This window comes from Salmo trutta, chromosome 17 (genome assembly GCF_901001165.1).
Source record: "Salmo trutta chromosome 17, fSalTru1.1, whole genome shotgun sequence".
NCBI lineage: Eukaryota > Metazoa > Chordata > Actinopteri > Salmoniformes > Salmonidae > Salmo > Salmo trutta.
Window position 1 is genome coordinate 16,572,162 of NC_042973.1, and position 16,979 is coordinate 16,589,140.

Below are 16,979 nucleotides of genomic sequence, written 5' to 3' on the forward strand. Positions count from 1 at the left end.
TTCGAAATCTGACTTTTTATAGTCAAACTGTCTTGACTAAGACAGGGACTGAACAACAAAGCACACTGTCTCCCCCTGGGTCACAGGAGTGGAAATAGTTGTGTGAGAGAGAAAAAAACATTTATTTTTATCACAGCAACATCTTGACTCTCCCTCAAAGCGTCAATGGGAGTGTCATTGTTGTTAGTTGTTTTTGCAACATTTTGCTTTTTATGTACGAAGACAAAAAACATAAAATGTGTTATAACTTTCCTGTTTCTGTTTCTCGTGTTTTACATTCAGCTGAAAATATGTATGTGGAAAAAATACACGCAATTGTCTTCAACAAATTGGTGGTGTACATTTTAGACTATGTTCAAACTACATAAATTGTACGTAATGTACATACATATATATATATATATATTTGTACGTAATGTACATGTGTATAACATATTTGTATAATGCAGTCTACTCTTCCTCCTATTGGCTCAAACTATGCATTGCGTCATACTATTATTGGGGTGGCGAGAGAAAATCCTGCCAGCGGGGGCGCTCAAGATGGCGACATGAGCGGGTGTGACATTTCTAGCTGAGGAACAATTTTAGGGTTTTCTCACAAAGTTTATAGTTTTAGACTGCAGTTGCAAATTATTATTTTTTTCTCGCAAAAAATGATATCTAACCATACAATGAAGCTATTATCAATAATTTTGTAATTAATCAAACCATTGAAATATATTTTTGACGATTTCCAACGAACAAGCTAGCTATCGAAAAGTTTCAGCGTGTGTAGTTAAGTTAGCCTGCTAACGTCTTCATAGCTAGTAGCATGGAATCAGGACATGACCAAACTTGCTGAGATAATGGATGTTGAAACTTCCAAGGAGAAAAAGAGGCATTGTTGAAACTCACTCATATGCTTGCAGTGTAAAAAGGGGGGTGAATGCGATTCATACCCGAATACCCCAACCAAGGTGCAACTTCCAAAGAAGCTGAGAAATGAACCATCAATGAGCCAGCTACAGGACAAAATCGTCAGCATCCTCACGGCTAAAATCAGAGAGCGCAGATGACATGAATTTGGTGAAAAATAACACTATCAGTATTGTTAACCTAAGGAAATCGATTGATTTCAATGCTGAGGAAGTAAAAACTCTGAAGCAGCAGAACGCAACATTGAAAATTCAGGTTGCAAAGCAGGAGAAGAAACTCACTGAAATAGAGTCAAAGGTAAACGAGAATGACCGGTATAGTCGGAGATGGAATCTTCGAATTTATGGATTAGCAGAAAAATCTGACGAGAACATCAAAGCAAGAGTGAAGGACATTTGCAGGGCATTAGTCCCGGAGGAGGAGCGAAATGTTGTTGCAGGTTCTCTGGATGTAGTGCACCTCCTGGGTAGGCTGAGAGATGTGGAAAACAACCAGCCTCCACGACCAGTGATCATGAAATTCATTTCCAGGACAGCGAGGGATATGACATAGAAAAGTGCAAAAAAATGACTATTTAAAGAATAAACCTGAGGTTCAAGGAGGATCTGAAAGCATTTGACAAAGAAGCTCGGAATCGTCTGTGGCCGATGATTGAGAGAGCAAGGAAGGAAGGGAAAAGTGCATACTTTGCGGGAGCTAAGGCTTTTGATAATGGAAGGGAAATTCACGCTGACGCCTAGCTTGTTGACTGCTGGACTTATCAAGTGAGTTGTGCAGGACTGAGTTTTATTTGCATCTGATAAAACTATATTTCTTGAGGAATGAGCATTGTATGTGTGAGCCAAACTTTTTTCTATGGCAGGGAAATTCTTACTGAATTCTTACTGTTAGCTTGATGGCTATTCGTTTTTAACAATCTATGGTGCAATGTTATTTGCAATTGTATAAAAATGTATATAAATATAATTTAGGTCAACCACTTGAGTGGTGCAAAGGGCTGTTTTTATTTGCAACTAGTAAGAACTTTTCTTTTTTGAGAACCCGATTCATGTGAACGTATACATGTTTAATATTCTTCATATAGTCACTGTGATAGTAAATGTCCATTTCTGTTTTTTCTATTGATGCCAGGGGAATCAGTCATATTTTGAAAAGGAAATCTTTATTTTTGTATTGTAAGGGTAAGAGTGTCGACTTTTATTTCATTCAAGAAACTCATGCCTGTTCCACAGATACTGCGTTTTGGAAGTGTCAATGGGGGAATGTTATTTGGTTTTCATTTGGTACTAATCGGTCAGCAGGTGTTGCTATTTTAAAAGGGAACTTTAAGGGTCATATATTGAGTCATGAGGCAGATAATACAGGGAGATGGATTATACTATTGGTAGACGTCAACCACGTTCAATTCATTGTTGTAAATAATTATGCTTCCAATAACAAGTCAAGTAACTGTATTTTATTTAGAGATATTGAGAGGAAAATAAGTAAAATTATGTCTAAATTTCCATTGGCCAAAGTAATATGGGGTGGAGATTTTAATGTAGTATTACATGATAATCTAGATAGGTGGCCTCCTAAGGATAGCAATTCTGTTTGTGAGATAAGGAATATATGTCTAAGGTTAGGTGTTCTAGATATTTGGAAACATAAGAACCCAGATAAGATTATATACACATGGAGTACCAAAGATTTATCAATACAATCCCATATTGATTTCTGTCTGATATCTGAAGATATGGCTGACAGGGTTGATAGTCTCGATTGAACCATCGATTTTAACAGACCACAAAGGGTTCTCAATAAAGATAAATATGCATGATTTGTCAACAAAAAAAGTTAGTAAAGGTTACTGGAAAATGAACAAGACTTTACTAGAGAATGAAGTACTTAAGAAGGAAGTAGCAGGAAATATTGATAAATACTGGAATTGTGCCTGTGTTATGAATACGTTTGGAAGTTACTGGGAGCTAATGAAATTTGATATAAGGCTTTTGGCTATTTCAATGGGGAAAGAAATTGCTCGTGCCAAGAGAGAGAAAGAATATGACATCATAAAGGGAATAATGGATTATATAAAAAAAATCTGAACTAACTAATCAGGAATTACTGGAGCTATCATCATTGCAAATGCAGTTAGACTGTATCTACAAGGAAAAGGCCCGGGGAGCGTTTTTAAGATCAAGACGAAAATGGATGGAAGAGGGAGAGAAAAATACAAAATATTTCTTTAATTTAGAAAAAAGGGCAGGCGAAAAGTCTTCCATATGTAAATTAATTATTAATAATACTCCCAATGAAAATCTAAAAGAATTCTCAGCATGTTGCCCAGTTTTATCAGAGTCTGTATACATCAGCCCAGCCAGTGTGGATCTTTTCTTAGACAATGTAGCAAACATTGCTAAGAAGATAGATCATGATTTCAGGGATTTGTGTGATGATGAGTTATCTGAAATTGAGATAAAAGACTGTATTAAAAGCCTTAAGGACAATAGGTCCCCTGGAAATGATGGTTTAATAAGCGAGTTTTATAAAGCATTCAATGATAAATTGATTCCTTTCATTCTTGCTATGTTTCAAGAATCAATAGAAAAAGGGGAGTTACCAGCTTCCTTAAAGCAAGGTGTAATTACTTTGATTCCCAAACCAAATAAGGATACTCTTTTATATAGACAACTGGAGACCCATTAGCCTGTTGAATAATGATGGGAAATTATTTGCCCTTGTATTTGCTAAGAGGTTGAAACAAGGCTTGCATCATATAATTGATGAAGAACAATCTGGTTTCATGCATGGTCGACACATTAGTAATAACATCAGGTTGATCTTAGATATGATTGATTATAATGACCTCATCCTATCCTTGATGATAGTTTTCTTATGTTTGTGAGATTTTTATAATGCTTTTGACACTGTAGAGTTTATGTTCAAAGCAATATGTTTTTTGGGGTTTGGTGATTATTTTTTTTATTTTTTTTTAAAGCAGTCCAAACTTTATATAGTGGTTGTACTAGCTCTGTAAAATTAGCTCACGGGACATCTCAAAGATTTGATATTGGCCGTGGCATTCGGCAGGGCTGCCCAATTAGTCCATTTTTATATTTATTGGTTACTCAAATTATGGCTCTTCATATCAAGAAAGGTAATTTTCAAGGTGTTTCAGCACTTGGCAAGGAATCTAAACTATGTCAACTGGCTGATGATACCACCATAGTTTTAAGAGACAGGAATGGGGTTTCTAAAGCAGTTTCCTGTATTGAAGACTTTTCCTTCGTTTCGGGTTTGAAAATTAATATCAATAAGTCAGTCTAATTTCCACTCAAGGATTGTGTTTTACAGGAAGTATATGGTATCCCAATTAAAGATAAGGTTACTTATCTTGGAATTGTTATATGCAAGGATGAAAAACAAAGGAGTGAATTGAACTTGAACCCCATTATTGAGAAAACAAAGAAGAAACTGAACCTCTGGTTGATGAGAGATATTTCGTTATACGGTCGGGTTTTATTATCCAAAGCTGAAGGGTTATCCAGATCGGTTTATGCCTCGTTATCACTTGACTTACCCCCTAAAATTGTAAAGGACTTAGATAAGATTCTTTATCATTTTATTTGGAGGAACAAGCCTCACTATCTACGAAAATACATTCTCACTAATACCCAAGAACAAGGAGGTCTTGAGGTTTTAGATTTCAATACTCTAAATAATACTTTTAAAATAAATTTGATTCTGAAGTATGTTAAGAACCAGAACAGTATTTGGAATGTCTTCCCCGTGTGTTTATTTGACTCTGTTGGTGGTTTAGAATTTTTGCTTCGATGTAATTTTGATATTGATAAAATCCCAGTAAATTTGGCCAAATTCCATAAGCAGGCAATTTTAGCTTGGATGTTAGCGTATAAACACATTTTTTCCCCCCTCACAGATACTTTTTATGGAACAACAAAGATATACGATTTAAAAATAAGTCTCTTTTTTTCGTAACTGGTTTGAAAATAAAATTATTTTGGTTGGTCAGTTACTGAATAAAAATGGATATCTACTCTCATATGGGGAATTTCTTGAAAAGTTTCAAATTCCAGTAACCCCAAAATAATATGCAATTGTTTTTGATGCGATTCCAAAGGGGGTTGTATCTCTTTTAAATTCCTCTGTGGTTGATGTAAGTAACATAGATTTACATGAAAATATATTCATTGGCAATATTAACATCAAAGATAAATGTAGTAATAAACAGATTAGGAATATTGTTTGTGATACTACAATTCCCTCAGCAAGATTATTTTGGTCAAATATCTATGGTGATATACAATGGGGGAAAGCATGGAAAATTGCTGACAAATATTGTATCAGTAACAAAGTAAAGGAAGTTTCATTTAAAATGTTACATAGAATTTATCCTGTGAAACATGTTTTGGAAAGATTCAAGCTGAATATTGAATATAAGTGTGATTTCTGTGGAATGGACAAGAAGACAATTTTGCATTTGTTTTTTGCCTGTATTTATAGTACAATGTTTTGGATTGACATACAGAATTTTGTTACAAAAAAATAGGACTGGTTGTACTATTTAATGGTGTTGATGTAAGGATTTATTTCAGAAATTCTGACATAGATACAGATGTATATTTAATTCAACTGCTAATAATACTAGGTACATTTCATATTCACAAATGCAAATGGTCTAATTCAAAACCTAACTTTTTTCACTTTATAAATGACTTTAAACAATATGGCACCACTTTAACTAAAATGAAAAACAAAAAGGCAATTAAAACTTGTATTATTAATGAATATGATTTGTTTGTTTAGGATTCCTGGCAATGTAAATAGCTTGTTTGTATGCTTGTTTGCATGTGACTATTCCTCTTTTGTTTGTTGATATTTGTTAATAAAAATAAAAAATACATTAAAAAAAAGTCCTGCCAGCAACAAAATCAAATAAGCCACGTGCAAATACGGGGGACGTGGTACGGGACGCCCCTTTTGAAACACCAATCGGTGGTATCCTCTCCTTATAGAGAGGCGGTGATTGGGCTAGAAATTAAATGGGTATTACACGTCGCCGCTTATTCACAGTTCAGTTCTATTTAGATTATTCAACGGTGAAACATACACATCCTGTGAATTACTCTCAGGGAACCGGACTTGATTTGTAACATGGCTTCAAAACACCAACAGAACGACTTGCTTGCCGGGTTCCGCGTGCAGTTCAAATCTTTCGCAACAGAGGCGATCCACGTTGGTCAGGAACCGGAGCAATGGAAATCTATGGCGGTGGTACCACCTATTTCTCTGTCCACCACGTTCAAGCAATATGGACCTGGAGATCATGCTGTAAGTTATCTAATGTATACCATTAGGCTAACGTAAAGACCGTAGGGGAACTGTAGTAGGAGCTACCTGCGGGACTAATCTGAAATGTTTTGAATGTGTATTATGACCTGAAATGATAGTAGCCATCATCATTGTATATCGAGCAAGAGCTTTTCCTATGTACTGTATCTAGCTAATTTAAGTCTAGCAGTAACCCTATATAGGACGTCGCACGTCCTATAAAGGGCTAGTTTAACAGTAGCCAAGGCCAGCAATAACCTAGGTGTCTGATATCGAGAAGCGTTCGTTCAGTATGGGGTGTCATACTGGTCTGGACGGTATACTGAACCGGTCAGTTTAAACGAATTTTCAGGGTTATTCAGGGTTAAATAAATATTAATGACATACTGTAGTAGCACTGTACTGTCTTTTGTAACATCTTTCCCTGCCCAGAACGAGCTCATTTGGCTCATTTGGCACTTATTCATGACTCAGAATGTTGGTTGCACGACGTCTTACAGTGATGAGAAATTACCTTTTGTGATTAATACCGAAAGTGTTTGTGTTAACGATTGGCATTACATTTTAACGAATAATTAATAGCCAGATGATCAGCAGTATCAGCATCTGTTTATTTATGAAAGATGTGGTAAATGTGGGCTCTCTGAATGTGTAATGTTGTGTCTTCAGGGTTTTGAGTACAGTCGGAGTGGAAACCCTACTAGAAACTGTCTGGAAAAAGCTGTTGCTGCTTTGGATGGAGCAAAGTATTGTAAGTGTTCATGTCTGACACCACTACCTCATGAATTTGTATCTAATAAAATATAACAAGTTAGAGAATGTAGGCCTATAGCTTACAGGTAGAAAATATCGCTATACATTTAACTACACTCTGTTTACAACTTGACGAGAATGTATTCTTAACTGAATTTTCTGTAGGTTTTGCTCTTGCTTCCGGGCTGGCTGCGACTATGACCATCACTCACATGCTGAAAGCTGGAGATGGCGTTGTCTGCATGAGTGATGTGTATGGAGGTAAGACATGGCCCACAGTGTCTGTAAAACTGTCTGGAGAACTACCAAAAGGTAGACAATGTTGCCAGTGAAAGAGTACACACATACAGTTGAAGTCGGAAGTTTACTTACACTTAGGTTGGAGTCATTAAAACCCGTTTTCAACCACTCCACAAATTTCTTGTTAACAAACTACAGTTTTGGCAAGTCGGTTAGGACATCTAGTTTGTGCATAACACAAGTAATTTTTTCCAACAATTGTTTACAGACAGATTATTTAACTTATAATTCACTGTATCACAATTCCAGTGGGTCAGAAGTTTACATACACTAACTTGACTGTGCCTTTAAACAGCTTGGAAAATTCCAGAAAATGATGTCATGGCTTTAGAAGCTTCTGATAGGCTAATTGACATCATTTGAGTCAATTGGAGGTGTACATATGGATGTATTTCAAGGCCTACCTTCAAACTCAGTGCCTCGTTGCTTGACATCATGGGAAAATCAAAATAAATCAGCCAAGACCTCAGAGAAAGAAAAAAAATTGTAGACCTCAACAAGTCTGGTTCATCCTTGGGAGCAATTTCCAAATGCCTGAAGGTACCACGTTCATCTGTACAAACAATAGTAGGCAAGTATAAACACCATGGGACCATGCAGCCGTCATACCGCTCGGGAAGGATACGCTGTCTCCTAGAGATGAACGTACTTTGGTGCGAAAAGTGCAAATCAATCCCAGAACAACTGTAAGTAACCTTGTGAAAATACTGGAGGAAACCGGTACAAAAGTATCTATATCCACAGTAAAACGAGTCCTATATCGACAAAACCTGAAAGGCCACTCAGAAAGGAAGAAGCCACTGCTCCAAAACTGCCATAAAAAAGCCAGACTACGGTTTGCAACTGCACATGGGGACAAAGATTGTACTTTTTGGAGAAATGTCCTCTGGTCTGATGAAACAAAAATAGAAATGTTTGGCCATAATGACCATTGTTATGTTTGGAGGAAAACGGGTGAGGCTTGCAAGTCGAAGAACACCATCCCAACCGTGAAGCACGGGGGTGGCAGCATCATGTTGTGGGGGTGCTTTGCTGCAGGAGAGACTGGTGCACTTCACAAAAATAGATGGCATCATGAGGAAAGGACAATTCTGTGGATATATTGAAGTAACATCTCAAGACATCAGTCAGGAAGTTAAAGCTTGGTCGCAAATGGACAATGACCCCAAGCATACTTCCAAAGTTGTGGCAAAATGGCTTAAGGACAACAAAGTCAAGGTATTGGAGTGGCCATCACAAAGCCCAGACCTCAATCCTATAGAAAATTTGTGGGCAGAACTGAAAAGGCGTGTGTGAGCAAGGAGGCCTACAAACCTGACTCAGTTACTCCAGCTCTGTCAGGAGGAATGGGCCAAAATTCACCCAACTTATTGTGGGAAGCTTGTGGAAGGCTACCTGAAACGTTTGACCCAAGTTAAACAATTTAAAGGCAATGCTACCAAATACTGATTGAGTGTATGTAAACTTCTGACCCACTGGGAATGTGATTAAAGAAATAATAGCTGAAATAAATCATTCTTGCTACTATTATTCTGACATTTCACATTCTTAAAATAAAGTGGTGATCCTAACTGATCTAAGACAGGGAATTTTTACTAGGATTAAATGTCAGGAATTGTTTTAAAACGGAGTTTAAATGTATTTGGCTAAGGTGTATGTAAACTTCCAACTTCAACTGGATTGGTAAGTATGGTTTGATGCATACAGCCATTACCATGAAACAGTAATACATGCTGCCTTTTTCTCTACAGGCACCAATCGTTACTTCCGGAAGATTGCTGCAGAATTTGGCTTGGATGTCTCCTTTGCTGATTTTACCAAAATCGAGTTGCTCCAGGCCGCTCTTAAGTCGAACACAAAGGTAAGTGGAATTCTAAGTCTGCTTAGTTACCTTATTCCATTTATTTATTTTCACCTAAATCTCAAGTTTGAATGAACCCAGGTTTCAGGTTTCCAGGCTGTTGGTGTGAGAATCGATGTGTCATCCAGCATCAGCACTACCGTTTCGCTTTTGTTCTTCATGTTAAGTGCTCCACCCTGAGCTTTTCCATGAGTCATGGCATCATCAAGGAGAAACTTCACTGTGACTTGTCTCTCCTGTCCATACATGACCATAGTTTAATACCTAGATTTTATAGATGTACGTTTTTGATTAGGAGCCAAAACTATGAAACTCAAATGACACCTGCTGCTACAAGGCTAGATACTGTATATGATTGATATATACTGTATTACCTTCCACTCAAACTAATTTGTTCATGAAATTCTGAAGGGATTCTCTTTTATTTTCTATCTTCATGTAGTTAGTATGGATTGAGACTCCCACCAACCCTACGATGAAGGTGGTGGATATCCAGGCCTGTGCAGCTGTGGTCCACCAACACAACAAGGATACCGTGGTGGTTGTGGACAACACTTTTATGTCAGCCTACTTCCAGGTATGTAACAAGTCTATCCTGCCCTGTATGCGTTGTTGGTTTTGTATCTAGATTGTTGGTTCTGCATTGCCACCTTCAGCCCAGGGACCGTTGGAAATGAAAACCTTAGTGAATTGAATTAAAATGGATGTGTTCCTTCATTTCACGCTCTCGAGTTTAACACATCCAGTCATTTCCTCCTCACAGATCAGTTCATAGTGTCATTGATTAACCAGAATATACTCCAATGTGTTTCTCTTGCTCTTTAGCGCCCCTTGGACCTCGGAGCAGACATCTGCATGTATTCAGCTACTAAGTACATGAATGGTAGGTACATTCTGTCTGTACATTGATGTTGACCGAAGAGAATTTCCACACACATAAAATCAGTTTACATGGGAGTTTTATTTTTTTCTTATTTGATTGACAGGTCACAGTGATGTTGTAATGGGCCTGGTGTCTGTGAACAGTGAGGACCTGTATGACCGACTGAAGTTCCTACAGAATGGTGAGAGATGAATCAATGGCTACTGGATAAAAGCTATGCATGCTAAGCTGACACACCCGCCACATTTTTTTCCTACTATGATTGAGGCACTTGAACTTCACTGTGAAGCAGTTGCTAAATTTTTGTGACTTACTTTTGCCCATCAAATACCCACACATGCTCGTGATGCCAGGGCTTTCCACCAATTATAAACCACTGATACAGAAGGCTTTGTGTGTTACCCTGGTTGATTCTTTGTCTGAGGGGCTGATTGGTGTGTTGTGTAACGCATTGTTCTTTCTTACTGTACCCTGACAAGCCCTGGGAGCCGTACCGTCCCCCTTTGACTGCTACCTGTGTAACCGTGGCCTGAAGACCCTGCACCTGCGCATGAGGCAGCACTTCAAGAATGCCCTGGTGGTGGCCAAGTTCCTGGAGGCTGACCCCAGGGTGGACAGAGTCATCTTTCCAGGTGACGTGGGGGGGGGTTCTCTGTGGATGTCAAACTGTAGTACTTCTGTATATTGCATAAAACGCATGTTTTAACTGATTCAGAGGAGTTTGGTTAAATGTGGAAGACACATTTCCCCCTTTCCTTTAATATGACCTGCTTTCTGGGCAAATAGGTGATGTAACAAAAATTTGAACAATGCATTCACTTTGGTTATTCCCTGGGCCAGTAGAAAGCACGTATAGTTAAACACATAGCACATGCCTCTCCAGTTACTCTCTTATTCTCTGCGCTTGAGTCGATCGCACCCGGTGGTTAAGGGATTTAAGTCGACTGACTGGTTTTCCTCTTATTCCCCCTTCACTCTGTAGGCTTACCCTCCCACCCCCAGCACGAGCTGATGAAGAGACAGTGCACAGGCTGCCCAGGGATGATCACTTTTTACATAAAGGGAAAACTGGAGAATGCCACCACCTTCCTCAGCAGCCTCAAGGTGATTACAGAATTGAAACGCTCATGTCTGATTCACAATATAATGCGAAGGCGATCTCTACTGGACTGGTCTGGTTACGCTGCATACACCGTAGTTGCTGGAACTATGCTGGAAAGAACAGTGTAAAAAGAAACTGTTCGGCTCTATAGTATGAGGCATCATTGTATTTTACTACAGTATGTGTTGTGAATTCAATCACAGATGGACACAGTAATAACATTTTTTGCTGTTTTTTATTTCAGTTGTTCGCACTTGCCGAGAGCCTTGGCGGTTATGAAAGTTTGGCAGAGCATCCGTAAATATTCCTACATATCATCAACAATCGTAATATTGCTATGATATTTAGATTCAAAATGGTGTCAGCTGAACCAAAAAATTTACTGTAATATCAAAATATAAAGTACTTTGATTGCCTCACTTTTTGAACAATAATGCCACAAGGGGGCAGCAGTGGGCAAGAAGACATTTTATATATATATATGTGTGTGTATGTATGTATGTATATGAAACCAACTGTTTAAACATAGTGCCAATAGAAATGGATTATTTTTTCATATTTAGCGATTTCCCTTTTCTTTCCCTCTCAGGGCGATAATGACCCATGCATCTGTTCCAGAGAGTGATAGGGCTGCCCTGGGGATCAGTGACACGCTGATCCGTCTGTCTGTGGGGCTGGAGGACGAGCAGGACATCATTGAGGACCTGGAACAAGCCCTGAACGTCGCGGTATGTACACTACCATACAATACACTACACTCTGCCTGCACACTACTGTACAATACACTACACTCTGCCTGCTCATAGCATACTCCCTGAAAACAAGTCTCTAACCTCAGCTAGCCTAGCACCAAGAATTACTGATTTCTGGCCATTGCGAAGTAGGGTAGCTCTGTCAAATCCAGACAAATGGGACCTGTTCAGTGATGATAATCACTGGAATATTTTGTCCCAAACACATCCATAGTACATCCACTGAACATACCATTGCCCTCGACTATCCTTACCACACAAATGGTTGTTTCCATCTTTTTGTTTTCTTTGAGCAGCATCCGAATAAGTAATGTCTTCACGACGTCCCAAGACCAGCGGTTGTCTGTCATCAGCGGGGCGGAGCAAAGGCAAGAGTACCCGGTGTTTCTAGCCGTGTACAAGGAGAGAGCAGCGAGATGGTGCCTCAACACAGCACACACAAACTGTATTTATGAATGCACTCATCAGGGAAAAACCTGCTCTTTAAACATACGCTTTCTTCATTAATTATTGATAAGCTTTTTTATCATAAATTCTTTGAATGCTGATTTTATCAGGAGGAACTATTCCTAAATTTTATTTCTTGCTGCTTTTGCTGTGTGTGTGTGTGTGTGTGTGTGTGTGTGTGTGTGTGTGTGTGTGTGTGTGTTTTGTTTGGATGGCATTATTCAATTAAAACTGGTATTCGGGACTTTCAGGAGTAAAGGAAAACAGCATTCAGTTGTCATTCTGCTTCATGTAGTTAAATATGAAAACTAATGTACGGTACATTGAACCATGAGAAGAATGTCTTGCTCTGTAAATGTCGGGACAGCAGTTTTGATTAAATACAACGGTGTCTGACTCTATCAGATGTATGCCTAGTAAAGGAGTCTTAATTAAAGGAATTTGGCCCATGAGGGAGTGCCAACTGCATGCTTGTCCTTGCCTTGTGTCAAACATTTTTAATGGAATGACTCAAACAAGGATTATTCTTTTGAGCAATGTACAAAGTTCCAGTGGTGTTGCTAAACTCAACCCACAGGCTAGTTCTCAGATCAAAACACCCAATGTCAGGGTTTTCTAACTGAGAACCGACCAACCCCACGTCGTGTTGGAGCTCTTCACTCAGTTGACAGTGTTATCAATCACGTACAGTAAGTATGATATCTCTGATTGCTACGCAAGTATGTGCTTCAATTGGGAAAGACCATGTTTGATCAATGTCATCTGTGTGACCAAACTCATTAAATTCACTTTGCAGTACGTCATGTTGGAACTCTCATTCACTCAACTGTGTTATAAATCACATATCATACATACTGTATCTGTTTGCTACAATGTCTGATCTATGTCATCTGTGTGATGTACTGTAGAATGTAGGCTACTGTTTATTAAGCTGTTGTAAACAATGCAATAGAGTAAAACAAATGTGTAATTTTGTTTAACCTCTACGGGGACGGTTGTTGCTAATGTCACTAGAATGACGTTGTATGCAACAGCCAACTTTCCGGGACATAGACATGTCTTATGGGCAGAAAGCTTAAATTCTTGTTTAATCTAACTGCAGTGAAATACCATGCTATTGTTTGAGGAGAGTGCACAACAACAAAACTTTTATCACGGCAACTGGTTTGATACATTCACCTCTGAAGGTAAATAATGTTCTTACATTCAGTAATCTTTCTCTGATTTGTCATCCTGTGGGTCCCAGAGATAAAATGAAGCATAGTTTTGTTTGATTAAAATCAATTTTTTTGTTCAAATGTAGGAACTGGGGTCTACAATTTGACCCCACTGCTGTCTCTGGCTCCCCGCCCGGCCATCTAGATGTGTGAAAGTTATTTTATAGGCTAATGATCCATCATGTATGACATTCCTGGGAGTGTGTGAACTTACAAAAATGCTATGATAATAAAAAAATGTATGTTCTCTATAGTTAGTTATGTACTTGAAAATGTATACCAATTCGGCACATTTGGGCAAACTCCTGGCAAACTTGATACGAAATATTGTGCAGTGATGTAATTCTTAACTGGATCAGTCTGAAAATTTGTGCACACACTGCTGCCATCTAAATTACACCTATACTCCTATCTGAAAGTATGGCCTTTCTCTTGCATTTCAAAGATGGGGGAAAAAAATTAAACGCAGTTTCTTTTGTTTGTATCAACTTTTACCAGATCTAATGTGTTATTCTCCTACATTAATTTCACATTTCTACAAACTTCAGTGTTTCCTTTCAAATGGTATCAAGAATATGCATATCCTTGCTTCAGGTCCTGAGCTACAGGCAGTTCGATTTATGTGTGTCATAACTAAGTTTATTCGCCCACTGTAAAGACAAAGCATGATGACACAAGCACATATGTATAACCTCCAACTAGGTGGGGTCAACTCCTTACACATCTACACAGCCAATACATCTCTGTTGCTCGGCAGGAACTTAATTGGTTCCTCTCACTGGTGTAGTCATGGCCCTGCCTGATGCAAGAAACTTCGTGGACGTGGAAATGTATGTGTGGGAGTTAGGACTGTAGTAGAGTTCGAGCCGCACTCCCTGACCAGCTGTCAAGTGTCTTCACTGACGTTATACATTTTAGTCATTTAGCAGACACTCTTAGGGTTAAGTACCTTGCTCAAGGGCACTTTTCCCTTAGTCAGCTCGGGGATTCAAACCAGCAACCTTTCAGTTACTAGCTCAACGATCTTAACCAGTAATCTACCTGCCGCCCTCTCCCTGACCCAGTCCGTAATGCCTACAGTCCCTGTGTCCGTAGTTCCTGCGTCCAAGAACGCCAAGGTAACCTGTCTAAATGACTATCGCCCCATAGCACTCACATCTGTAGCAGTGAAATGCTTTGAAAGGCTGGTCATGGCTCACATCAATACCATCTTCAGACACCATGTACCCACTGCAATTGGCATACTGCCCAAACAGAGCCCCAGATTGACGCAATCTCTATTGCACCTCTGTCACCTGGACAAGAGGAACACCCATGTGAGAATGCTGTTTATTGACTACATCTCAGTGTTCAACACCATAGTCCAAGCTCATCACTAAGCTAAGGACCCTAGGACTGAACACCTACCTCTGCAACTGGAACCTGGGCCGCACCCAGGTGGTGAGGGTAGGCAACGAAACATCCGCCAGGCTGACCAACATGGGGGCCCCATAAGTGTGCGTGCATAGTCCCATCCTGTTCACCTACGACTGCGTGGCCATGCACTACTCCAACACCATTAAGTTTGCTGACGACACAACTGTGGTAGGCCTGATCACCGATGGCGATGAGACAGCCCATAAGGAGGTCAGAGACCTGGCAGTGTGGTGCCAGGACAACAACCTCTCCCTCAACATCAGCAAGACAAAGGAGCTGATCGTGGACTACAGGAAATGGAGGGCCGAGCAGGCTCCAATTCACATTGACAGGGCTGTAGTGGAGCGGGTCAAGAGCTTTAAGTTCCTTGGTGTCCACATCACTAAGGATCTATCATGGTCCACACACACGTGAAGAGGACACGACAATGCTTCCCCCTCAGGAGGCTGAAAAGGTTTGGCATGGGCCCTCAGATCCTCAAAGTTCTACAGCTGCATAACTGGGAGCATCTTGACTGGCTGCATCACCACTTGGTATGGCAACTGCTTGGCATCCGACCTCAAGGTGCTACAGAGGGTAGTGCGTACGGCGCAGACATCACTGGGGCAGAGCTCCCTGACATCCAGGACCTGCAAGCCAGGCCTAATCGCCAAACATCAGTGCCCTACCTCACTAATGCTCTTGTGGCTGAATGGAAGAAAGTCCCCGCAGCAATGTTCCAACATCAAGTGGAAAACCTTCCCAGAAGAGTGGAGGCTGTTATCGCCGTAAAGGGGGGACCAACTCCATATTAATGCCCATGATTTTATAGTGAGATGTTTGACAAGCAGGTGTCCACATACTTTAGTAAGTAACCCGTAAGTAAGCATTTCACTGTTAGTCTACACCTGTTGTTTACGAAGCATGTGAAGAATAACATTTTATTTGATTTCATTAGACTAGTGTCAGTAGTGAGATCACACTTGGCTACTTACACCTGTTTGTGGAACTATTTCAGGAACTGTGGAATGTCAAGGTCAGATCAGGCAGATGTGTAAGAAATAGGAATTGGAATGCATCTACCAAATGTGGTGATTTGATCCGGTATTACTAGCTACTAGGATTATGAAATGTCATGTCTGTTTGCACAGTATGCCTCTCTCTTTTGCATACTTCCTTATTAAATCAAATTCCTTTATAAAGCCCTTCTTACATCAGCTGATGTCACAAAGTGCTGTACAGAAACTAGAGGTCGACCGATTATGACTTTTCAACGCCGATACCGATTATCGGAGGACCCAAAAAAGCCGATACCAATTAAATCGGCCAATTTTTATATATATATTTGTAATATTGACAATTACAACAATACTGAATGAACAATGAACACTTATTTTAACTTAACATAATACATCAATAAAATCAATTTAGTCTCAAATAAATAATGAAACATTCAATTTGGTTTAAATAATGCAAAAACAAAGTGTTGGAGAAGAAAGTAAAAGTGCAAAATGTGCCATGTAAAAAAGCTAACGTTTAAGTTCCTTGCTCAGAACATGAGAACATATGAAAGCTGGTGGTTCCTTTAAACATGAGTCTTCAACATTCCCAGGTAAGAAGTTTTAGGTTGTAGTTATTATAGGACTATTTCTCTCTATACCATTTGTATTTCATATACCTTTAACTATTGGATGTTCTAATAGGTAGTTTAGTATTGCCAGCCTAATCTCGGGAGTTGATAGGCTTGAAGTCATAAACAGCGCAATGCTTGAAGCATTGCGAAAAGCTGCTGGCAAACGCAGTAAAGTGCTGTTTGAATGAATGATTACGAGCCTGCTGCTGCTTACCACCGCTCAGTCAGACTGCTCTATCAAATCATAGACTTAATAATATACTGCTCAAAAAAATAAAGGGAACACTTAAACAACACAATGTAACTCCAAGTCAATCACACTTCTGTGAAATCAAACTGTCCACTTAGGAAGCAACACTGATTGACAATAAATTTCACATGCTGTTG

General features: G+C 39.3%; 1 protein-coding gene across 1 annotated transcript; it reads left to right on the forward strand.

Annotated features, from left to right (window-relative positions):
* Positions 1-5,932: 5,932 nt before the first annotated feature.
* On the forward strand, positions 5,933-13,145 carry LOC115151722 (cystathionine gamma-lyase). The gene is made up of 12 exons (XM_029695891.1): positions 5,933-6,249; positions 6,919-7,000; positions 7,168-7,263; positions 9,054-9,163; positions 9,606-9,740; positions 9,989-10,046; positions 10,150-10,227; positions 10,526-10,678; positions 11,029-11,150; positions 11,393-11,445; positions 11,738-11,876; positions 12,197-13,145. Exons 1-12 carry the CDS (start codon positions 6,073-6,075, stop codon positions 12,209-12,211), a joined length of 1,218 nt encoding a protein of 405 aa, XP_029551751.1. The 5' UTR covers positions 5,933-6,072; the 3' UTR covers positions 12,212-13,145.
* The last annotated feature ends 3,834 nt before the right edge of the window (positions 13,146-16,979 follow it).

What these genes read in the sequence shown, in the direction of transcription:
- LOC115151722 (XM_029695891.1), top strand. Translation starts at nt 6,073, where the DNA reads ATGGCTTCAAAACACCAACAGAACGACTTGCTTGCCGGGTTCCGCGTG. An exon ending in CATGAGTGATGTGTATGGAG is followed by an intron (nt 7,264 to 9,053) that starts GTAAGACATGGC and finishes TTTTCTCTACAG; the next exon opens with GCACCAATCGTTACTTCCGG. An exon ending in GGACAGAGTCATCTTTCCAG is followed by an intron (nt 10,679 to 11,028) that starts GTGACGTGGGGG and finishes TTCACTCTGTAG; the next exon opens with GCTTACCCTCCCACCCCCAG.